This window comes from Esox lucius, chromosome 2 (genome assembly GCF_011004845.1).
Source record: "Esox lucius isolate fEsoLuc1 chromosome 2, fEsoLuc1.pri, whole genome shotgun sequence".
Taxonomy (NCBI): domain Eukaryota; kingdom Metazoa; phylum Chordata; class Actinopteri; order Esociformes; family Esocidae; genus Esox; species Esox lucius.
Window position 1 is genome coordinate 13,001,965 of NC_047570.1, and position 25,317 is coordinate 13,027,281.

At 49.3% G+C, this 25,317-nt stretch overlaps 1 protein-coding gene across 2 annotated transcripts in view; it reads right to left on the minus strand.

Annotated features, from left to right (window-relative positions):
- igdcc3 (immunoglobulin superfamily, DCC subclass, member 3) overlaps nt 1–25,317 on the minus strand; it is an 85,491-nt gene that overhangs the window by 23,784 nt on the left and 36,390 nt on the right. For both annotated transcript variants that reach the window (XM_029124143.2, XM_029124145.2), the window contains exons 3-5: nt 7,619–7,763; nt 7,142–7,272; nt 3,870–4,007 (exon numbers count right to left, since the gene is read on the minus strand). In XM_029124143.2, coding sequence (XP_028979976.2) covers nt 3,870–4,007; nt 7,142–7,272; nt 7,619–7,763 — 414 coding nt within the window. The remainder of the gene's footprint in view (nt 1–3,869; nt 4,008–7,141; nt 7,273–7,618; nt 7,764–25,317) is intronic.

Sequence of the window (25,317 nt, forward strand, 5' to 3'; positions counted from 1 at the left end):
ACGACAGGGAACGTGTGGACTGTTTGGAAGAGCTCCAGGAACATGGAACTCTAGTAAATGCAGTGCCTTGTGCCCAAGGGCATTAAGAGAAAAACTCAAACCTCAGCCCTGTCTGTGCTCACATAGCCACAGCAAAAATCAAATTCATTATTTAGACATGGTGAATTTACAACTCAACCAATACAGCCCGGTCAGCTGTCAGCCAAAGGGATTTCTGTAGTAGGACCTATTTCAGTGAAAATTTAAAAATGCAATGACAAGCCCCAGGCCTCTCAGCTTTGCTGTCCCACTCCCAGCCCCAGTAACTAAGGAGATGACTCAATGGCTAACAGTGGCGTAACAACTGTGAACTGTAATATCTGTTATTACGCGCCTGCAGTGAAGAGCGGCGCATATCGGGCTAGCTGCTGAGTGATCTGTACACTCTGGGTTGGATACAACTTGCAGTTTCTCCATGGCTACTTCGTACCTCTTTGGCCAGAACCCCCCCCCCCCCCGGGTCCACAGAAACTTGATATCTTTCTCTTTCTCTGGTGTCTGAATGGATACTGCGGTCTCTGTGTCGGGCTATAATTGAGTTAGTGTCAGAGCAGCCCGGAGAGCACTGGTGCTGATGAATGAAAAGCACCAAACAAACTCTGGCATTAAGGACTGACTGATGTGAATCTATCAGATTCATTATGCAGCTTATCCCAGGCCCTCCTTCCCTGTAATCTAATACACTGAAATCCCATTGTGTTAGCATTTAATTCCAGCAACATTGTGCAAGGCAATATCCACAACCTGATTATGGCTTTCCTCTGCCGGGGGTGGGGCGTCATTTACATTTTGAACAGTAGATCAGATTGGCCAACAGCTTTGAAAAACATCAGATTGCAGAATTGGTAGTGGCAGAGCTTGACTGATAGCCAAGATGAATGCATCGAGTGATGGGGACTGAATCCTGCCCAGGCTTGACACCTATAAGCAATTAATATGGGGTTCCAAATGTATGTGTCCACTGGGTTGTCCCTGTCCTTGTCCATCTGGTCATTCTTCTGACCTGGATTATGTTTTATAGACTCTGGATACAGTCCACATGTATTTATTAATTAGTACAACTTGTGCTCTTAAAAAGTTCACGCGGCACAGCCAGAAGAGAACTGGTCACTCTGCCGAGCTATGTTCCTCTAGGTTTCTACCTAAATTTCTACCCCTCTTAGGGAGTTTTTCCTAGCCACTGTCCTTCAACATTGTTGTTGCTTGCTCCTTGGGGTTTCAGGCTGGGTGTTTTGTAAATGCACTTTGTGACAACTGCTAATGTAAAAAGGGCTTTATAAATACATTTTATTGAGTGATTGATTGACTGATTTAAAATCTCATCCCTACTAGGAGAAGAAGATTGCGTTTAGATGTTAAGGACTAAGATTGGCTGCAATCCCCCTGCTCTCTGTCAATGTTCCATGAGTTATTCTGAGACATGCTTTGTGACACAGCTCAACAGGAACACGGATTTGTTTGACCAGGTAATATTTTTCTTATCCTCAATTATCCAGTCTTGGATATCACTTGCCCACTGAAACTGTCTCTTCTTGTTTTTACCTGACAGGAGTAGAACCGGAAAAGTATTTATTTCATACTCTGTGGTGCATCAACAAAACTGGCCACTGAGTGTAGAAACTTTCCCACACAAACCGTACCACATACACACACACACACACACACACACACAGTGGGGAGAACAAGTATTTGATACACTGACAGTTTTGCAGGTTTTGCAGGTTTTCCCACTTACAAAGCATGTAGAAGTCTGTAATTTAACTGTGAGTGACATAATTTAAAACATCCAGAAAATCACATTATATGATTTTTGAGTAATGAATTTGCATTTTATTGCATGATGTCAGTATTTGATACATCAGAAAAGCAGAACATAATATTTGGTACAGAAACCTTTGTTTGCAATTACAGAGATCATGCGTTTCCTGTAGTTCTTGACCAGGTTTGCACACACTGCAGCAGGGATTTTGGCCCACTCCTCCATACAGACTTTCTCCAGATCCTTCAGGTTTCGGAGCTGTCACTGGGCATTACGGACTTTCAGCTCCCTCCAAAGATTTTATATTGGGTTCAGGGCTGGAGACTGGCTAGGCCACTCCAGGACCTTGAGATGCTTCTTAAGGAGCCACTCCTTAGTTGCCCTGGCTTTGTGTTTCGGGTCGTTGTCATGCTGGAAGACCCAGCTACGACCCATCTTCAATACTATTACTGAGGGAAAGAGGTTGTTGGCCAAGATCTTGCGATACATGGCCCCATCCATCCTCCCCTCAATACGGTGCAGTCGTTTCCACCTCCATGCTTCACGGTTGGGATGGTGTTCTTGGGGTTGTACTCATCCTCCTTCTTCCTCCAAACACGGCGAGTGGAGTTTAGACCAAAAAGCTAAAATTTTTGTCTCATCAGACCACATGACCTTCTCCCATTCCTCCTCTGGATCATCTAGATGGTCATTGGTCAAACTTCAGACGGGCCTGGACACTCGCTGGCTTGAGCGGGGGGACCACGCGTGCGCTGCAGGATTTTAATCCGTGACGGCGTAATGTGTTACTAATGGTTGTCTTTGAGACTGTGCTCCCAGCTCTCTTCAGGTCATTGACCAGGTCCTGCCGTGTAGTTCTGGGCTGATCTCTCACCTTCCTCATGATCAATGATGCCCCATGAGGTGAGATCTTGCATGGAGCCAAAGACAGAGGGAGATTGACCGTCATCTTGAACCTCTTCCATTTTCTAATAATTGCGCCAACAGCTGTTGCCTTCTCAGCAAGCTGCTTGCCTATTGTCCTGTAGCCCATCCCAGCCTTGTGCAGGTCTACAATTTTATCCCTGATGTCCTTACACAGCTCTCTGGTCTTGGCCATTGTGGAGAGGTTGGAGTCTGTTTGATTGAGTGTGTGGACAGGTGTCTTTTACACAGGTAACGAGTTCAAACAGGTGCAGTTAATACAGTTAATGAGTGGAGAACAGGAGGGCTTCTTAAAGAACAACTAACAGGTCTGTGAGAGACGGAATTATTACTGGTGGGTAGGTGATCAAGTACTTATGTCATGCAATAAAATGTAACTATTTAAAAATCATACAATGTGATTTTCTGGATTTTTGTTTTAGATTCCGTCTCACAGTTGAAGTGTACCTATGATAAAAATGATAGACTTCTACATGCTTTGTAAGTGGGAAAACCTGCAAATTTGGCAGTGAATCAAATACTTGTTCTCCTCACTGTACATAACCCTGCGAATACACAGGAATGCACTTAAATATTATATGTGCCCACATAAACATACAAACACATTGGACAGCAGCTTAATCACGGTGATATACCTCCTTAATAGTAGCAGTCAATGGACACTGCTTTTCCCATCTTAAATTCATATCAAGGTCAGCAAGACAAATGTCTGGTAAATAGGCTTTCAACACTCCAAATCATCTTGAACCATCTGGGAAAAAACAGTCCCCGTGTGGGCTCTCAAGGCACCAGGCCATGACCAATTTCACACACAAAGCCACTGTCTTATTGTAAAACAATTTCCCATTTAACAGAGTATCCTCTTGAATCTCAGTATGTTGACTGTGTGCTCTGGTGGGGGAACATGAATATACAGTATGTTTGAGCTATAGCGCTATGATGGTTTTTATATCAGGTGTAATGGAGATGTATTTCAAGCCTTTCGTGGGATGACTGCAAACTAGACAAGCCATCTGTGACTAACATGGAACCTTCTATGAAGATATAAGGGTTTTATAGCCCCCTCACAGAGTGATAGGCAGAAAGTTTAAAGCCCCTTGGAGGCTACAGCTTTGAATGAAAAAGACGAGTCAGGGTTTTGTCGTACCAAGCCTGCTCCATGACACGATGGGCCGGGGATATCCTGTGGCAACACATTCCAAGATGGCCGTCTGGTGAACGGTGAGAGTGAGGTTTTCAGGACCAACCAGGATCATGGGCTCTTTGTAAACAGACGACTGGGAGCCTGTGGGGAGGGGGGGGGGGGGAGAGAAGGGAGGGTAAATATGTGAGGGCTTGATGGATTCAACATGTGTATCACCTCCAGCGAAGAACCTCTACGGTGAGGCTCCACGAATGATGACCGAGTGTGTGTTCGGGCGGTGTGTATGAAGGCGAGTGTGTGTTCGGCCGGTGTTTATGAAGGCGAGTGTGTGTTCGGGCGGTGTTTATGAAGGCGAGTGTGTGTTTGGGCGGTGTGTATGAAGGCGAGTGTGTGTTCGGGCGGTGTGTATGAAGGCGAGTGTGTGTTCGGCCGGTGTTTATGAAGGCGAGTGTGTGTTCGGGCGGTGTGTATGAAGGCGAGTGTGTGTTCGGAGCGGTGTTTATGAAGGCGAGTGTGTGTTGGGGCGGTGTGTATGAAGGCGAGTGTGTGTTGGGGCGGTGTGTATGAAGGCGAGTGTGTGTTGGGGCGGTGTGTATGAAGGCGAGTGTGTGTTCGGGCGGTGTTTATGAAGGCGAGTGTGTGTTGGGGCGGTGTGTATGAAGGCGAGTGTGTGTTGGGGCGGTGTGTATGAAGGCGAGTGTGTGTTCGGGCGGTGTGTATGAAGGCGAGTGTGTGTTCGGGCGGTGTGTATGAAGGCGAGTGTGTGTTCGGGCGGTGTGTATGAAGGCGAGTGTGTGTTCGGGCGGTGTGTATGAAGGCGAGTGTGTGTTCGGGCGGTGTGTATGAAGGCGAGTGTGTGTTCGGGCGGTGTGTATGAAGGCGAGTGTGTGTTCGGCCGGTGTTTATGAAGGCGAGAGTGTGTTCGGGCGGTGTGTATGAAGGCGAGTGTGTGTTCGGGCGGTGTGTATGAAGGCGAGTGTGTGTTCGGCCGGTGTTTATGAAGGCGAGTGTGTGTTCGGGCGGAGTTTATGAAGGCGAGTGTGTGTTGGGGCGGTGTGTATGAAGGCGAGTGTGTGTTCGGGCGGTGTGTATGAAGGCGAGTGTGTGTTCGGCCGGTGTTTATGAAGGCGAGTGTGTGTTCGGGCGGTGTTTATGAAGGCGAGTGTGTGTTCGGGCGGTGTGTATGAAGGCGAGTGTGTGTTGGGGCGGTGTGTATGAAGGCGAGTGTGTGTTCGGCCGGTGTTTATGAAGGCGAGAGTGTGTTCGGGCGGTGTGTATGAAGGCGAGGGTGTGTTCGGGCGGTGTGTATGAAGGCGAGTGTGTGTTCGGAGCGGTGTTTATGAAGGCGAGTGTGTGTTCGGGCGGTGTGTATGAAGGCGAGTGTGTGTTCGGGCGGTGTGTATGAAGGCGAGTGTGTGTTGGGGCGGTGTGTATGAAGGCGAGTGTGTGTTCGGGCGGTGTTTATGAAGGCGAGTGTGTGTTGGGGCGGTGTGTATGAAGGCGAGTGTGTGTTCGGGCGGTGTGTATGAAGGCGAGTGTGTGTTGGGGCGGTGTGTATGAAGGCGAGTGTGTGTTCGGGCGGTGTTTATGAAGGCGAGTGTGTGTTGGGGCGGTGTGTATGAAGGCGAGTGTGTGTTGGGGCGGTGTGTATGAAGGCGAGTGTGTGTTGGGGCGGTGTGTATGAAGGCGAGTGTGTGTTCGGGCGGTGTGTATGAAGGCGAGTGTGTGTTCGGGCGGTGTGTATGAAGGCGAGTGTGTGTTCGGGCGGTGTGTATGAAGGCGAGTGTGTGTTCGGGCGGTGTGTATGAAGGCGAGTGTGTGTTCGGGCGGTGTGTATGAAGGCGAGTGTGTGTTCGGGCGGTGTGTATGAAGGCGAGTGTGTGTTCGGGCGGTGTGTATGAAGGCGAGTGTGTGTTCGGGCGGTGTGTATGAAGGCGAGTGTGTGTTCGGGCGGTGTGTATGAAGGCGAGTGTGTGTTCGGGCGGTGTGTATGAAGGCGAGTGTGTGTTGGGGCGGTGTGTATGAAGGCGAGTGTGTGTTCGGGCGGTGTGTATGAAGGCGAGTGTGTGTTGGGGTGGTGTGTATGAAGGCGAGTGTGTGTTCGGGCGGTGTGTATGAAGGCGAGTGTGTGTTCGGGCGGTGTGTATGAAGGCGAGTGTGTGTTGGGGCGGTGTTTATGAAGGCGAGTGTGTGTTGGGGCGGTGTGTATGAAGGCGAGTGTGTGTTCGGGCGGTGTGTATGAAGGCGAGTGTGTGTTGGGGCGGTGTGTATGAAGGCGAGTGTGTGTTCGGGCGGTGTGTATGAAGGCGAGTGTGTGTTCGGGCGGTGTTTATGAAGGCGAGTGTGTGTTGGGGCGGTGTGTATGAAGGCGAGTGTGTGTTGGGGCGGTGTGTATGAAGGCGAGTGTGTGTTCGGGCGGTGTGTATGAAGGCGAGTGTGTGTTCGGGCGGTGTGTATGAAGGCGAGTGTGTGTTCGGGCGGTGTGTATGAAGGCGAGTGTGTGTTCGGGCGGTGTGTATGAAGGCGAGTGTGTGTTCGGGCGGTGTGTATGAAGGCGAGTGTGTGTTCGGGCGGTGTGTATGAAGGCGAGTGTGTGTTCGGGCGGTGTGTATGAAGGCGAGTGTGTGTTCGGGCGGTGTGTATGAAGGCGAGTGTGTGTTCGGGCGGTGTGTATGAAGGCGAGTGTGTGTTCGGGCGGTGTGTATGAAGGCGAGTGTGTGTTCGGGCGGTGTGTATGAAGGCGAGTGTGTGTTCGGGCGATGTGTATGAAGGCGAGTGTGTGTTGGGGCGGTGTGTATGAAGGCGAGTGTGTGTTCGGGCGGTGTGTATGAAGGCGAATGTGTGTTCGGGCGGTGTGTATGAAGGCGAGTGTGTGTTCGGGCGGTGTGTATGAAGGCGAGTGTGTGTTCGGGCGGTGTGTATGAAGGCGAGTGTGTGTTCGGGCGGTGTGTATGAAGGCGAGTGTGTGTTCGGGCGGTGTGTATGAAGGCGAGTGTGTGTTGGGGCGGTGTGTATGAAGGCGAGTGTGTGTTCGGGCGGTGTGTATGAAGGCGAGTGTGTGTTCGGGCGGTGTGTATGAAGGCGAGTGTGTGTTCGGGCGATGTGTATGAAGGCGAGTGTGTGTTGGGGCGGTGTGTATGAAGGCGAGTGTGTGTTCGGGCGGTGTGTATGAAGGCGAGTGTGTGTTCGGGCGGTGTGTATGAAGGTGAGTGTGTGTTCGGGCGGTGTGTATGAAGGTGAGTGTGTGTTCGGGCGGTGTGTACGGGTATGCCGACCTGAAACGGTGAGGCGGGCCCCAGCGCTGTACTTCACTCCTGCGCTGTTGTGGGCCACACAGCAGAACACACCGGCATCCCCCTGACACAGACCTGTAATCTGCAGCACCCCGGTGGGAAGCAAGGTGTACCTGGGGGAGGAGGGCAGGGGGAGACAGGGGGAGACAGGGGGACAGAGAGATGAGGAGAGACAGAGAGAGAGGAGGACCGTTGGGTATCGTTGGCTCGGTTAAGCGCGTTTACACACACAGCATAAACTCCCTATGAAACAGACAGACAGCGCGGGTCCAACGTGCGCCGTTCATCGGGCCTGACTCGGGTCGGGCTGAATGACCTTTAAGGGAATCTGTCCGTCTCGATGGGTGTGACATGATGTTTGGACAGCTGGCTTTCAGACGGACAGGTTCAGCCGACTCGGCTGGCGGGGGTAGTGGGGGGGGGGGGGGTCAACACTCAGAGCTCCGAGGCGTGCCGTACCTCTCATCCTTAGTGTCCACAGGGCGGCCGTCCTTCTCCCAGCTGATGACAGGCTCGGGCAGGCCGTGAATCTGGCACTGGAAGCGACCCACGCCGGCCTCCTCCGCCTGCACCGCCACCGGCTGGACATTGAACTCCGCCATGGCTGCAGAGAGAGGGGAAATGAGGAGGTCAGATCATTCTTGGAAAAGCCTACGCAGCACTAAGTCAAAGTGTCCTTCCCAGACAGTTAATACGACATCCATGGAGACTATCAGCACACTGCTGCCCGGGAAGGGAGTGGAACATCAGCCCAGCTCATCAATGGGAGCATGGCATTACTTAACGATGATAAGTCTTTTTATAAGAGACAATATTCTCCTATGACCATTCTTGCACTGGAATGCAGTTCACTTATTACGGAGGGAAAAATGATAGTAAGTAAATGATAATAGCACCATCTTTCAATGGAATGACTCATAATCCCGTAGCCGCACCTTAAGCAATGTTGCTAGGCTCTTAACCTTGAGGAGACACATTGTGATAAAATGAACCAAATGAGCGGTGGGGGCAGAGACCGCAGGCCGACCGAGGTGCTGAGCTGCCATGTAATTAGGCCGTTACCTGTGTCCTACCGTGCCGGGAGCCCTGCTGCTCCTTAACCCTGGTTCCACAGGAAAGCCTGTGTTTGGATAATCTGGCCCTCGTCAGTGACACTGGAAACGGGAGGCTGCCCCGCTGCTCAGACATTCCCTGCTCGTTCAGTTTGCCGCGGTAATGCTCACAGCCGGGATCGGACGGAAGACCAGCCCCGGCGCGCAGCTCTACGGGAGGTCAACAGTAAACACAGAGCCCCGTCAAGGGGGAGACGTTGGTACAGGGCCCTGGAGATGTCGGGCAAGGCTGACATATTGTAGCGACGTTGCCAAGGGACAGGGCGACGGACAGGCCACTAGACTTCCTGGGCTGGATAAAGGAGGTCAACCAGAGCCCACCTTCCACTGATTTACACGGTAGGCCGAGGAAGTGTCCAGGTGGGAGACAGAGACGTGGGAAAGAAAGACCTACTCTCCTGAGGACTTTTCACATAATAACAGAAAACTAGTATGCATACCGTATACAGCCCAGATTATATAAGATCCTTTCTCCATCCTACCGAATCAAATTATACAGTGGTGGCATACCATGTCATATTGTCTGTACAGTGCCTTTATAGATGCTGCTGCAGGGTGAGATTAAACATCAAAACCTTACAGGGTCTCTTGTGTCCTCTGGAGCTTCAAAGAGCACAATGCAACCTTGCTTGGAGGAAATGACAGCCCACTCCGGCTCACACCCCTACCAATGCAGCCCTAACCAGAATAACGACACACATGTATATAGCCACAGTGAATGTGTTGTTCATTTTCCATTAGCGTGAAATGACTGTTGAATCGTCTTGCTTTTCCGGCGCGAAATAGCAGAACATGCCCGGGAAATGTCCTCTCAGGGAAAGAACATGGACAGAAAACGACTGATACACAGTCAGTAAGCTGTTTCTGCTCATTCAGCTACATTTCACTCCAGCTCGTGGGCTGGGTGCCGTGGTCTGGGGGTGGGGCATGCAACACAAACTCAATTAGAGAGAGGCCTGTCTTTTTCACAGCTCTCCCACCATCTTCAAGACAAGTGCACTTATTTAAATGTCAACCGTAATTAACTTGGACCGAGCAGGACTTATCCGAACACTCTTAGCATAACAACAGGCCCCCGGACCCCCCCTGTTCTCTTTCTCTGTTCTGTTCCAACTGGTACATGTATTCAAGCTAAGCTAGAACCCTGCGTGGCTCTATGGGACCCTACAGAACCCTCACCACATCCGGAGCGGATCAGCATTCACAGACGTTTTTGTAGCCTGTCGTTTTTTTGTTAGCCCAATTTCCCTCCCCGAATCAAATGAGAAAGGGTGGGAAGACAAAAAGGTCTGAATGTAGAAGTAATGCCCAGGGAGGGAAAACCCTTTCCGCTGGAAACACGCGGGAGTGAGGATGAGGAGAATGGTGATGAAGTCAAAGGGATACTAAAATGGTGACGGACACTGTAAGCCTGCTCCGCACTTTGTCATCAATGGACATTAATAAACCGGCGCTATTTCATTTCAAGCTTTAATGAGAACCGCTGAATTCCCTGACACGGCTTAACCTTAAATTCTCCGATCGGATGTATGGGGACCATCGTTCTGATTAAAGTTGAACCAATCTCATTTAGAATTCCCCAACCTTGACACGGTGCTCTGCAGAGGTTACAGCCAATGAAGGACCGGGGGGAAACCAATGCCGTACACATACATTCAGCAGCCTAATATCTTTTCTTCTGACAACCAGTAATAGAAAAGTTATTGTTACTTCGCCACTCACACTGTTACTCAGCCTGACAAATATACGGTCCAGGAAGCCAGCTTCTGTTTGGTTTCTCCAGTCAAATAACACACGTTTAAAAAGCTGGATCTTTAACTGGCAGTCTCGGGGAAGTGCCTCTCTCAATGGCCCACCTGGGACTTGGAAGCTTGCGGCTATATAGAGATTTGCCTAACCCTTCCACATATAATGTATGGCAGGCTCAGGTCTAGGACAAAGTTAAACACCTAAACACTGCAGTCACCCACTTGGAGCCCACTGGCTGACTGCCTCCAGTTAGATGGTGGCGACTTCAGGAAGTAGAAGACGCGGGGCCGACACACTATCCTCTTTCAGCTGGCCGGCGTCTCTTGGGAAGCCGTGTGGAGTTTCATAGTAGCTCTACTGGTAGCCATGGGGAATCAGTTGGCAGTGACGGACGGGCTTTGGCCCCAGTCAACCCTGACCCGCCGTGGCTGTAACGGCACAACTAACGGCACAGCTCTGAGCAGAGCGCCTCAGCTAACTAGCAACAGTACCGTGTCCTTATTACCAGCCAACGTGGCTACAGAAACGCACCAGGGCGTGGGGTTGGACTGGTGTCAGCGGAGCTACGGCGTAGAGCCATGATTTAAAGGGAAGCCTGGGGGCTGCGGGGGGGCTACGGGGGTCTGTAAGAACAGTTTGCCTAGGGAGCACACGCAGAGAGGACTGAGCAGAGCGCGCGCACACACACACACACACACACACACACACTGCTGTTGGTGGGCAGTCCATGTCCAACTCTGTCACTGGCTCACAGAGGACAGTGAGGAAAAAGGAAAGTGGCATGAATGAACGAAGAACAAAGAGACCAAAAGAAGGAAGAGCTCCTCCTAAAAGAGCTTTTATTTTCTGTTTCATCTGTGCCAAGTAGTCGTCATGTCCCCTGATCTGGTTGTTGTGTGTCCGCAGACACGCCCCCCTACCCCAGGGGCCCCCGGCCCTTATGCATAAAACATGGAGCGAGAGGCCCAGTCCCCTGCTGCACACGGCCCGCTGCCATCACAAGAGCACAGGCTGCTGCAAATCCACACTGACACACACACAGTCCAGCTGAGCTGCCACACACACAGGCCAGCATGGATACGCAGAGAGACATACATTCTCTCACACACACACACGCACACGCACACCAGGGTCTCTGTTAGCCGGTAATTGCGGCTTAAATGTTAAGACGTTTTCTTTCTTTTTTTTTTATGTTTTCCAGTGAGAAGAAAAACAACATAATAGATGGAAATGCTAGTCTACATGTTGCATAACAGATGGACTTTATTGATGTATGTGTTTTTTTTTGTTTTGTTTGCCGTCATGTACGCTTGTCTTATGTATCCTTTGAGCTTGAGTGGACAGTACCCGGTCAGATCGCTGAGAGCTGAGCTCCAAGGGAACTGGCTTTCATAAGACAAGTCACTGTGCAACGATTGTAAATGTAGCCGCGCTGTAAAACAATTACGATGGCCACAATAAAAAGAGCCACTATTTGTATTTCCTAACTGGTATTTGACATGCCTTGCTTTTGCCGCAGATTCAGCGGTAGGCCAGCGTCACTCATTGCGTCACTCACAGATGGAAACATACTTGAAATCCGAACGTTGGACTTCATGTTCTGAGGCATTAGCTACAAAGTAGCCAAGTCAAAATCCGACCAAACAAATGTAGAGGCAATTATTCTATAAACACTAAAGCAGCTTTTCTCCTCTGTTTTATTGGGTTTCAAATCAAATTGTTTTAATTGTCCTGAAGCCAAAGGCACATTTCTAGTCATGAAAGCATATTTTGAGGACACGGATTAAGGCAATATGGAGAACATTGAGCTTGATTATTTGTTTTATAGTCTCTGCATAATCTGTGTCTGCGAAACCGGACAATCATGCTTCCAACTTTAAAGTCTGTCAAATGAAATTGTGTTGTATTTTTAGAACATTTTGAAAATGTAGGCTTTATTGGTTCCTTCAGTAAAGGAGTTGCATGTTCTGGATGAAAAACCTTCGTCTAAATGTGGCTGTTTGCCTTAATGCGTTACGCATCCATCCGTCCACACACCCACAAAACACCGAAACACAGCACAACATTCCTGGGGGGCCAAGCATAGATGGTCACGGGGTATATTACCACCTCATGCTCCTGTGTCTCAACAAAGAATAGCCAAACGCAATCAGCATTAAGTACCAGAATATTTCTTCTGCATTATTCTTCACAGTCTCACTCTGCCATGTGTTCAGAAACACTCCGACATGATTGCGTTTGGCCGTTTCCCACCACGGTCTGCCAGGTTAAATGAAGCAGGTCTAATTACAGGGACGGAGACGTCAGAGATCCATACATTAGGAGGAAATCAAAACGTTGACCCCACCTAATGGTGATTTACGGAGTCAGGTAGTGGTCTCAGACCTATCAGTGAGCTCCCACAGGCCCTTTAATATGCCACAGCTGCAGACTGGGTCAAAGCTCTCGTTTAATCTCAGCCAGGGAACGCCCCCTCTGGCCACTCCACACCTCTCCTCGCATCCCAAACTCTCTTGCTACGGAGTGCCACGGTGATAACCCCAAAACCCGCTCAACATCGATGGGATCTCTGAGGGACAGACACCAAGGCGAATGCAGACAGGTGGGGGTGGGGGGGGGGGGGCGCCACCGGTGCGCGGTAAGGCCTGTCGCTGGCTGACCTGTATCCCCGTGAGTTGTGCAACCGGCCTGGATCAGCGGGGTTCATTGATACGACCGATTTGACGGTACCAGAGACGCCCCAAGCTCACCGTGTGGTGAGGCCCCACTGAACCCCCTTTGTTATGCCGTCACTGTCCATTTCGGCCCCCCTGCCACCCCCTCATGGGCTTCTTCCTCGTCCGCCTCCTCTACCTCGCCCCCCCCCCCATCCTCCTCCCGGTAAACCATTATAAAGACCATAAATAATGCAGAGGTGAAATGACGCCTTTCCCGGCGTGAAGACTCACTGCTTCGGCGGGCTTTAAATAGACACCCTGGAATAGCATATTGGGTGCAGGGAACCCGGAGGCAGTACGATCATGTTGATGTGCTGTTTTATCGGCCTTTGCCTCTTTGATTCGTCTACTGGTCGGTGGTGGATGTCGATGTCACCAGGAGAGACCGTTAGTTGATGGTCCGTGTGGTACTTTTGTCGACTTCTTTTTCTATTAGCCCGTAAACGGCGGCACCTGGCTCCGTAGATGTAACTCGTCATCTGCCTGCTGGCTCTGCCGAGCTCCGCGTGCCGAGGGGCGGGAGGGAGGAGGACCAAGAGCGGAAACGTGCACACACACGGCCACGTATACTACCCCGGCCTAGTGGCGGGTCTCAGGTCTGGGGCATCGGCGTTCATCTAGGACCGTGACTTGACCTTCCCGATTGGGATGGTCACCGCAGTAATGACTTCTTCGTCTCAAACTGGAGAGTCTGTCCATTTGTTGGGTTCCTCACATCCTGTCTGTCTTAAGGGTCTACAAGACCCTGTCACCGAGTGCTAAAAAAAAAATGAAAACCTGTCTCAAGAACAAGCCATTTCCCTACAGGATCTGTAATAGGTTTTCCAATTGGATTTGGCTCCTTGCTGTATGCGACCCGTCTTAACAGCGTTTCCTCGGTGCTCCTGCCGCCTGTCGGTCCTAAATACAGTTGTATTGATGGATCGGCTGAAGCAGGAGCAATGCACACTTTGCAAAATCAAGTCAGATGGATGGGTGTCATTAAAGCTGTCCTACGGGGACACGATGCGGGCAGCAGCTCGCGCCTTCACCACTGACAAGGGCAAGGCCACCAAAACACCAGACATCTTCCGTAGTGTCATTACATAGCTGTTGACTGGAAGACTGAGAGGGAGTCGATCTAGTACGAAGGCAAGTTTGTTTCTGCTGGTCTATTTCAACAGAGAATATGAGATGATTAGGCCTCTTCATGAAAGGCATCTCTACAGCCACACATAGCCGTGGGTATGAACTCCAAAGGCTTTGTGTTTGTGTGTGAAGGGTTTCTGTGTCTTCTTTGTCCTTTCATAGGCCCGGCTCAACAGAAGAAGCCAGCGACGCATCTCCCTTGTAAGGATCTCTGGTGTCAGTTTTATGTAAACATAAAGGACAGAAAACTAAGGGCACATCACGATGAGCCGTATTGGAACCACATGATTTTGAGGGCTTTTACACAATGACAGTTTTATTTAAAAATAACATTTGTAGGAGATAAAAAAAAACTTACGAAAATATTAATAATTGCCCAGCACCTTCCAAGGTAACGTGGGACACTTTTCCAGGCCGATACTCCCTGTGGGAACTGGCGTCTAAAGACAATGTCTCACTCAACGTGTTTTAGGGTGGAAAGAAACGGGGATGTAGGAACTTCTTCCAGCTCCATATGCAGAATCAGGAAAAATGAATGGTGGTTGGGAAGCAACTAAAAACATCTCACACTGGTACAGTGGAATCACCTGGTACTGTATTTGTTTGACGTAAAGCACCATGTTACTAGGTAAACAACAGTGTCAGTGAGTTGATACACCAGCTCAGTGGTCTGGCCAAAGCTCGGTGTGCTCATGTGTTTTGCCTTACGGTGCAGCGAGAGTAACTTCTTTGGATTTGAAATGATGTTTGCATTTTATGTTAATGTTATTTAAATGAAAATGTGTTCACGACTGACAATTGATATAGACTAAATAGTATTTTTGACTGGTCATAAAATAATAGTGAAACCGTGAAGCCTCAATGTGCTCAGTAGAAGGGCTGTATTACAGAGGTAATTAAGAGACTAAATATAACATACGCTTTATTCTGATGAAATGTCAGCCAGAGAGGCTGATGGGAAAGCCCGTCATTCATTATGTAATCTGCCTGTTGTAGTAAAGTGAGTTCGCTGGCCCCCCAACCTATGCACCCCAGAGACAAAAAGCAGAGCTACCTCAACTTGTGGCTCCCACAACAGCCCTGGCCCCCACAACAGCCCTGGCCCCCACAACAGCCGTGGCCCCCACAACAGCCCTGGCCCCCACAACAGCCCTGGCCCCAACAACAGCCATGGCTCCCACAACATCCCTGGCCCCCACAACAGCCCTGGCCCCCACAACAGCCCTGGCCCCCACAACAGCCCTGGCTCCCACAACAGCCATGGCTCCCACAACATCCCTGGGCCCCACAACAGCCATGGCCCCCACAACAGCCATGGCCCCCACAACAGCCCTGGCCCCCACAACAGCCATGGCCCCCACAACAGCCATGGCCCCCACAACAGCCCTGGCCTCTGGCTTCCAGCAGAAGAGAAGAGAACGGCGTTCTCTCTGTATCGCTCTCCTCCAACACTGAGCCACTCAGATCAGCACAGCGGCCTAATTAAAGTGGGGCCCATTATAATACAACAGAAGCTGAAAATTAAGTGATTATTGAAAGGACGTCCGTAGGAATGACAGGGGACAGAGGAGAAAGGAGAAACTGAGGGAGAGAGGTCGAAGAGGAAAAAAAGGAAGGGAAGAAAGAATGCAGGCGGGCGGTTGCATACAAAGTTGCATATTATTTCAAAATTAATTAGCAGGGTGGTTCCTGCAGTTAGTGTGGTCATTCATATTTTTTCCATTTAAAAAAGCATTACAAAGCGTTAGCAGGCGCGGATGCACAAAACCTAACAAAGCAGAGCCTTGATGTGTGAAAATAAAAAAAAACAGAGGACCTTTTGTTTGTTTTAATGATGGACTGGCCAGAGATCTGCATGCTCATTAAGGCACTTCAAACACTGCCTCTAATAATCACAAACATGGTGTGTGTGTGTGTGTGTGCGTGTGTGTGGGGGGGGGGGGATTGGTGAACAGGAGCCCCTGGGTTCCCAGGCTAGACCCTCTCACCCTGTCTGTCTGTCTGCCGTCCACAATACAACACCGTCCAGCAGAATACAACAGAATAGACTGGAGCAGAGCAGGGCCTCAATAGCTCTCAGAACACTAGGCATCTGCCACCGACGCTCAATTAATACCACATTAGCTTTGCATCACACAAGGTCTCACCTCCCCACCATGGGCTTCAGAGGAAAGACTTGTTTGTATTCACATTCAGGCTTTGTTAAATAAATAAATCACACAGTTTCCCTGTGAATGCCTCGGTGCAGTGACAGAATGGAGAAGCATCTTTCAAAATCACAAAAGTCCTCCAAATCCGAGGCCTAGAACTTGCTGTTCGGGAGTGTATAGCCAGCATCTAGTCACAACACTGTTGTGTTGGGTTAACGCTGTTTTCTTACACAGTATCTACACCATAAACATTTCTTTCTGCGGACTGTAGCCTAAAGTGTGACAGAACGCGGCTCATTCAGAGCCTATTTATTGTTCTGGGCCTGGACGCTAAGAAAGAACCACGAGGTCTTTCGGCCGGGACGCACAGGCAAACCCAGTTTACTCCCATTCTATTGGGGCCTGGAATTCTCTAGTTGAAGGAGTCTGATCTCCTCTTAATCTGCCCCCTCCCAGTGTACCCCCCCCCCCCCCCCCCGCTAAATTACCCTCTCATTAAAGGCTTTGCACTGGGGATCGCTCCGGATGCAGCATGCCAATCTGGCTTTGATGACCCACAGTCTCATCAGCTTGTACTTTCAAATCACCTTCTCCCTCTCAGCAACAACACTCTGGTGTTAATGGGCTTTTCCCGGGGAGGAATATGGCTGGGGTGCGGCGAGGTGTGGCTAGGCCAGGCCCAGGACTCATTAAAGCAGCAGCGGAGGGAAACAATCCCTGGCTGAATGATGCAGAGCACAGCGAGCTGAAACACTACAGCGTCCCTGGAGAAATAAAACAGGAGAGGTGGAGGGACGGGGACGGGGGCGGGGGAGATGGGCGGTAGCCGGAGAATGAGGAGCCAGGAAGTGGCAGAACGAGGAGGAGAGGGAGGGGATTGAGGGGAGGGAAGGGAGGGAGCAGACGAGTGTGAGAGAGAAAGGAACGATGGCAAGAGGGGGTGAAGATGGAGAGGCAACTGTGGGAGAAAGACAAGGAGGGAAGCGTAAAGACAGAAGGGTAGGAGGGGGTACCGATGGAGGGAGGATCACAGAGGGGAAGGGGTACCGATGGAGGGAGGATCACAGAGGGGAAGGGGTACCGATGGAGGGAGGATCACAGAGGGGAAGGGGTACCGATGGAGGGAGGATCACAGAGGGGAAGGGGTACCAATGGAGGGAGGATCGCAGAGGGGAAGGGGTACCGATGGAGGGAGGATCACAGAGGGGAAGGGGTACCGATGGAGGGAGGATCACAGAGAGGAAGGGGTACCGATGGAGGGAGGATCACAGAGGGGAAGGGGTAACGATGGAGGGAGGATCACAGAGGGGAGGGGGTACCGATGGAGGGAGGATCACAGAGGGGAAGGGGTACCGATGGAGGGAGGATCACAGAGGGGAAGGGGTACCGATGGAGGGAGGATCACAGAGGGGAAGGGGTACCGATGTAGGGAGGATCACAGAGGGGAAGGGGTAACGATGGAGGGAGGATCACAGAGGGGAAGGGGTAACGATGGAGGGAGGATCACAGAGGGGAGGGGGTACCGATGGAGGGAGGATCACAGAGGGGAAGGGGTACCGATGGAGGGAGGATCACAGAGGGGAAGGGGTACCGATGGAGGGAGGATCACAGAGGGGAAGGGGTACCGATGGAGGGAGGATCACAGAGGGGAAGGGGTACCGATGGAGGGAGGATCACAGAGGGGAAGGGGGTACGGAGGGAAACAGTGGCTGAGGTAGAGAGAGAAACCTTTTACAAAGCTTGATGAAAAGCAAACATTTTCACATGGACAGTTTCATCATGGGACTATATAATGCACTGCCTTCTTTTTAGGTCTGTTTTTCCACAGTATGAATTATCATGCATCCTCCTGGTAATACAATAGGCTCAGCATGCCATCCATCTCTCTTAACCTTCAAAGCGGTTTTCAATTAGTTACTTTGCTCATAACACACGTCATATTTTCCCCTTTACATAGTCCACACGAGAATAATCTACCTCTGGAATGGCAGGCAGTCATTCACAGCGGTCTATACAGAGAAATATCAATGTACCTAAAAATAGATTTCCACTATCTGGTCTTATGGACAGAAAATAATTTCAGCACCTGATTGTTGGTAGGGAGAGATACCATGAATCCATACTGCCATTCTCCTGTTGCCTAGGGCCACATATCTAATTAATATCCTCAATAACAGTGGATGCAACTGGCTGCTTTATCATTTAAATGAGATTCGCCCTCTCCCTTTAACTCTCCTCCCTCTCTCTCTCTTTCTCTACATCTCTCGCTTTCTCTCCTCCTTTGTCTCTCTACCTCTTTATCTTAATGTCAGCATATGAGGTCATGTCTAAATGATTATGAAGGAACTCGACAAGCAAGATTCCCAGCTAAACAAAATGTGTTCTCTGAAAGGTCCTAGAGCATTCTCCTAGACGGCTCAAAGGTCTAAGGGCGCAGTGGTCTCAGGAGCTCATCCACCACCATCTAGGTTCGAAATAGGTTTGAGCTACATGGCACAGCATCGCCTGGGTTAGGGGTGGCATTGTCAGCAGGGATTTCCTTGAATCACCATGCTACAGCTACTCCATCAGGTTAGTTGGTCACCTGCATCCAAACTGAGGTAGACAGTTATATGAGTTAATCTTCAAATGTAGTAATCTGGCTGACTTCCTGGTTAAAAAAACACAGAATGACTTGGTGTGAATGGAGAAAGCCATGCCGCAATCTGTATCTCTCCAGGAGCGGTTGGGAAGTGCTGACTTAACAGGCTAGATGAATCAAAAGGGGAAAACGTTCACTAGGTTGTGGAAACTGTCCAGTTGTGCATGATTTTTGAATAAAATTTTACATATGTTCCCAGCAGAAATGTATTCTTGTTATTTCCTTTAAACCAACATTTTGTGAAGAAATAACCACCCTCTAAAAGTACTGTTTTCTTTCATATTTTACACCATGTGTGAGTTTGGAATATAGGGAAGCCATAAAACGCTTAAAAGACATCTGGGGTTAAATACCATTTATTCAAATGGAAATGCCATACGTTCTTCCCTAGGCTTTTTTCACACTCTTGTTTAGTCACCCCAGAAATTAAAGAGCTGAATTTGGTGCTGGCTATACAGGCCCAGTATTGAATAACAAAGTGGATGGACATTTGGCTCCCCAGCCAATTGAGCCATTATTTCCCCCTCATTAGAGGGAAACTGTTGACGGCCACAGACGGAATAAATCTCAGAATCCCTTGTCCTCAATGTCTCAAGTTCACGGTCACCAGGTCAGTCTGAACACAGCCTGGTTTCAAACTGTACGGAGGACACCACCAACAGAGTTTCTAAAACAGGAATGAAATCCCGGCGTATGTTTGTAACTTTCTGTCACAAGGCTTGTGTTCCAGCGTTGGTGGGGTGGCAGTGAACTTGATGTTGACACCGTGATGGGAGTGTGAACAGGAGGTGATGGATAACCCCACATCTGGCACTCCCACGTCCCCTATGAAAGGAGCCCAGGCCTGGGCGGGACGGCCTCAGTGCGCTCCAATGGACCTTCACAGGATTCTGCATATTTGGGACCCCAACATGGTGGAGTAAATCACTGCCCCCAACCAACACATGCACGCCCGCCATAACACACAAACACACACACACACACAGACACACAAATACAATAGATGGCACCAAATCTAAGGACCAATTCACATTACCAAGAGTTATCAGGAGGACATTTCAAATAACATTTAAATAATATAGAGATAGATAGAGACACTTTTCTATACACAGTTGTGATGGGAACATATCTTGTAGAGAGAGCTTGGTGATAGGCCCAACGCATACTCGCTCAGTGCCTAGCACTCGCCAACATATAGTCAGAAAAAATATATCAGATCTTTGCATCTGTGAACCATTTTACATCTAAGTTATTTTGTGAAGCTTTGGGCATTTCCTAAGTTTGACAGTGAAGGTTTGACTGAAAAATGGCATGCCCTGATGTTTCCGAGATTAGTAAGCTAGCTAATGTCTGCTTAGCTAGTGAACGTCATCTTAACCATCAAATTTAGCTGAGCCCGACCATTCAAAATTCATAAGGAGCAAAGGTGCTGCAAACCACTGTAGCACACAAGGTTGATATGATTTGCAATGATCAGTATTTCTGAATTTATATTCATCCACAATACTGAAGCTGGATAACGTCTATTAAGATAGCTAATGTTGCTGAGCCCCCCTGTCACACTTCATATAAACAAAAGAGAATAGGAGTCGGGATGCAGATAACCAGTCCAGCACACATAAAAGGTGGGAAAGTCACTCTTACTTTAGGGAATTGTTTTTAAAACATTAGGAAACAAGCTATGCAAGCTGTTTGTCTCAGAGAGGATTGATATTGCTAGCCAGCCGCCTAGTTAACTTATGTGTGTCAATAATGTAATATATAAAAAGCTGACTGAAGCAGGTCTTAGATTAGATTCAACTTTATTGTCACTGAACAAGTCCAAGTACAGTACAATGAAATGCAGTTAGCATCTAACCAGAAGTGCAAATTGAAAATTGTAGAAAATATACAATTAAGAACAATGTATGTTATAACTTATAGGGGGGTTGTGTAAATGTGCAAAAGGAAAATGCAAGTACAAATGGCAATTTTAAAGGTGCAATGAAAGCAAATTTAAGGTGCAGGGTGGCATGTGCAAATGAAATGCAGGGATAACAGCAATGAGGTTCCCGAGGCAGACATGTACATGTAACAGCTGAAAACATCCTCATCAGACTTTCCAAAGCAATGCCAGAGTGCAGTAGTACAAGGAGAGTAGTGCAACAAGGTTCCTGAGAGGCAGTACTAAGTGGTGGGTGGGTGGGTGGGTATGGATAGTGTTGGGTACAGTGTTCAGCAGCGTTACAGTAGCTGGGAAGAAACTCTTCCTGAGTCTGCTGGTGTGGGAACAAAGAGATCCCTACCACCTGCCTGATGGTAGGAGGGCAAACAGTTTGAGGCACGGATGTGAAGTGTTCCTGACGATACCGCGGGCCCTATGCAGACACCGCTTGCGCTTGAAGTCTGCGATAGTTGGGAGCTGGACACCAGTGATGTGCTGGGGGGTTTTCACCACCTGTTGCAGGGCCTCCTGGGCGCTCACGGAGCATCCGCCAAACCACACTGAGGCACAATTAGTCAGAATGCTCTCGATTGTGCAGCAGTAAAATCTTGCAAGGAACTTGGGAGACAGACAGCCTTCTTTAGCTTTTTGAAAAAGTACAGATGCTGCTGTGTCTTTTTGACCAGGGTTGAGGTGTTGAGGGTCCAGGATAGGTCCTCGGATATGTTGACACCTAGGTATTTGAAGCTGGGACGCTGCCTGTTACCATGGAAATTGACGGGGGACTACCATCCCTGGATGACAGTGTCAATCACCCTGGATGACACTGTTACCATCACCCTCGATCACACCGTGACCATCAATGCTAGATGACACTGTGACCACCAACCATGGACGACACTGTGACCACCAACCCTGGAGGGCACTGTGACCACCAACCCTGGAGGGCACTGTGACCACCAACCCTGGAGGGCACTGTGACCACCAACCCTGGAGGGCACTGTGACCACCAACCCTGGAGGGCACTGTGACCACCAACCCTGGAGGGCACTGTGACCACCAACCCTGGACGACACTGTGACCACCAACCCTGGAGGGCACTGTGACTATAACCTCTGGGTGACACTTTGACCATCAACCTGGAGGACACTATGATCATAATCCCTGGATGACACTTTGACCATCATCCTACATGACGCTGTGACTAATCCGGGATGACTCTATGATCCTGTATGTTATGTCAATGTTAAAGCAGAATTTGATTCATAGAGATCCCCGCCCCAAGGTAGAAGACACACAGATAGAATGGAGGTAGGGAGTGAAGGATGAAGAAGAAACAGAGGCAGGGGAATAAATAAGTAGGTGAGGAGTGGACATATTTTGAAATGGGCACACCCTAAGTAATCTCTAGGGCCATGTCGGCAGTTTGAACACATTACACATACCTACATACCTGTACTAAATCTGTCAATCCACAACTCTTCAGGATTTATGTAAGCAGTCCACCTAGCTCATTTCAACATTATATTGATGACAGCTGTTTTTAAAAAGCCATTATGCAGAAATATTGCTAGCTACAACTCTCTTTACCCATGAGGAAAATCTATACCAACCGCGATTGGCAAAAAGCATTCTGACATGGGCAGGGAAGATAGCAAAGCCGCAGTGGTCAGGGCTAGGCTGTCAGAGCCACAGTAGTCAGGGTTAGGCTGTCAGAGCCACAGTAGTCAGGGCTAGGCTGTCAGAGCCACAGTAGTCAGGGCTAGGCTGTCAGAGCCACAGTAGTCAGGGCTAGGCTGTCAGAGCCACAGTAGTCAGGGTTAGGCTGTCAGAGCCACAGTAGTCAGGGCTAGGCTGTCAGAGCCACAGTAGTCAGGGCTAGGCTGTCAGAGCCACAGTAGTCAGGGCTAGGCTGTCAGAGCCACAGTAGTCAGGGCTAGGCTGTCAGAGCCACAGTAGTCAGGGTTAGGCTGTCAGAGCCACAGTAGTCAGGGCTAGGCTGTCAGAGCCACAGTAGTCAGGGCTAGGCTGTCAGAGCCACAGTAGTCATGGCTAGGCTGTCAGAGCCACAGTAGTCAGGGCTAGGCTGTCAGAGCCACAGTAGTCAGGGCTAGGCTGTCAGAGCCACAGTACTCAATGCTACATATACATGTGGACTCCAAATCTGCACTGGATACAGAATGATTGTTCTAAATCCTCTTTTGGATGTCCTTTATCGTGAATCTGAGCAGAAAACCCCCAGCTCCCTCACGCTCCCTCACGCTCCCTCACGCTCCCTCACGCTCCCTCACGCTCCCTCACGCTCCCTCACGCTCCCTCACGCTCCCTCACGCTCCCTCACGCTCCCTCTCTCTTTCTTCTCAGTTTCACTCTCTAGTCATCCGCTCATTCTATCTGTTCTCTCTCCCTCTACTTGCTTTCTATCTCTCCACCTACTTTCACTCCTTCTACATGCGCTCTCTGCCCTGTTCTCCCCCTACCAGATCTGCCTTGCTCTTTTGAAACGATGGACAAGCAATTATGGCTTTAAAATGAAAGCCTTCACATCGATCGAACATGAAAGGGCTCCCACATCAAAGGCAAATTTAGCAGCGCCTCAGTATTTACCTAAAAGCTGATAAAAGTCAGGGCCCTTCTATAAAGGGGATAGATTTGTCTAGAAATACACAAACAACAATCCATGTGTTCCAAACATAAAAGAAAAAGGTAGAGGCTGGGTGTAAAGCTCATAAAACAGTGGGATCAATGTGCTTAGGACGTTCATTATCCGTTATGAAGCAAATTTCAGAGCTCGTTTGCGAGGATCTTAGAAACACATTTCCAGGAAATTAGCCCTGTTACCTTAGAGACAAGGTGCCCAGATAATCTGTGCACTGTCACACTGTCCAAATCTCTAGAACACACGTGCACACTCATGCAAACATGAAAGCATAAACTTGTGCACATACATTAACGGTGCTCTCAAGTGCGCAAACACACGCATGATGCACTCAAGTGCGTGGACACACACACACACACATGCGCGAAAACCCCTCCCTACTCCGTCAGCTCAACTGACAGCAGTAATGAGTTTTTTTCTCCTTTCTCCTCTGTCTAAGCCAACTGGCACCCACTCAAGGGAATTTTTGAGGCTGAATTGCATCCATTAATCACAATCTAGGGCAACACTGTGCTGTCACGTGTGTGGCAAGCAGAGATGCTTTTACGGGGAAATACAAGACAAAGGGGGAGCGGGGGGTGAGGAGAGAGGCAGAAACACAGCGTACGAGGAGGAGGTTGGCAGAGAGACAGTGGAAGGAGGGAGAGAGAAAAAAGGGTACAGTTATGATGCTCAATTCCACAAAACTGCCTTACTGGTAAACCCTGTGTAGTTGTTACAGTACAGTGGTGGGGTTTTGGTCTGACACATTAAACTAACTACAGGATAAGGACATAAGCAAAACAAAAAGCCCAGATGTCACACTCTGTGTATATGAGCTCAATTACAGAGAGCCCCCGTTGCATCAATCACAGCCAACAAGCCAGGCAAAACGACAGAGACAGAGAGGAGGAAGCGTTAAGCAACATGCATACACACACACGCGCGCACACACACACACACACACACACCCCCAAGAGTGAAACACTTGATAGAACAGCCAGCTAGTGTCTAGGTTGTCCGGTATGATGGAGGAAGGGACAGACAGCCAGGAGACAGAGAGACAAGCGGTCTGCAAGCGGTCGACTCTGGTCTGCACTGTACCGTGCGTTCAACCAACCGGTTAGAGCGGCCATCTTAAATCTGTGCCTTTATGACACATAGACGTGGTCAACATGAGCATCGTAAGACAGGCAGACGGTATGCAATCATTTCCCCTTCCTTCCTTCTTTCCTTCCTTCTGTCCTTCCTTCCTTCATTCCTTCATTCATCCTTTCCCATCTTCCTCCCTCCCATTGTTCTCCAGGGAGGCCCCCACGCTGCCATCTGACCAGAGTCACCAGGGAAATGACCCCTCCCGTTGATCAGCAGACCCCGCCCCTCCAGAGCAGGCTAATCCATATGAATTCATGCTAATACGATGCGGCCGCACCTCCAGCTTTTCTCTGTTTTTCTGTGTGGGTGTGTCCATTTGTGTGTGTGTGTTTCACCATATACCCATAAACACACACACACACAACCAGAATATCAGCGTGGGGTCCAGGCCTGGGTCAGCACCATGCAGCACAATAACAGCAGGAGGGAGGGGCGGAGAATAATGCAGAGAGAAAAGAAATCAAAAAAGACAAATATAGGCCCTGCCACAATCACTTAGTGTTTAGCCTGCCCTTCGCCCGCTCCTCCTCCTCTCGTGGACAAAGACCAAGATGTTATGTTTCATTACAGGGTTTTCGTGAAACAATGTGATATTTCATTATATACAGGGCCTTTCAGAAGGTATTCAGAACTCTTCACTTTTCCCCATTTCGTTGAGTAATAGACTTAATTTATAACTGATTACATTTATTCATTTATTTTGCCATAAGTCGTCAAACAATACCCCAGATTCAGATCTCCAGGTCTCCCAGCAGATGTTCAGTGGGATCTAGGCATTGGCTGGGTTTCTCAGTCACAGTCTTATAGATGTCTTAATAGATGCCAGTGTTGCCAGTGTTGCCTTAGCAGTGTGCTTCAGGGAGTTGTTCTGAAAGAAAAATCTTTGCCTCATTCTCAGGTCCTGTGTGCTCTGGATCAGGTTTTCTTCAAGGAACTCTATGTAA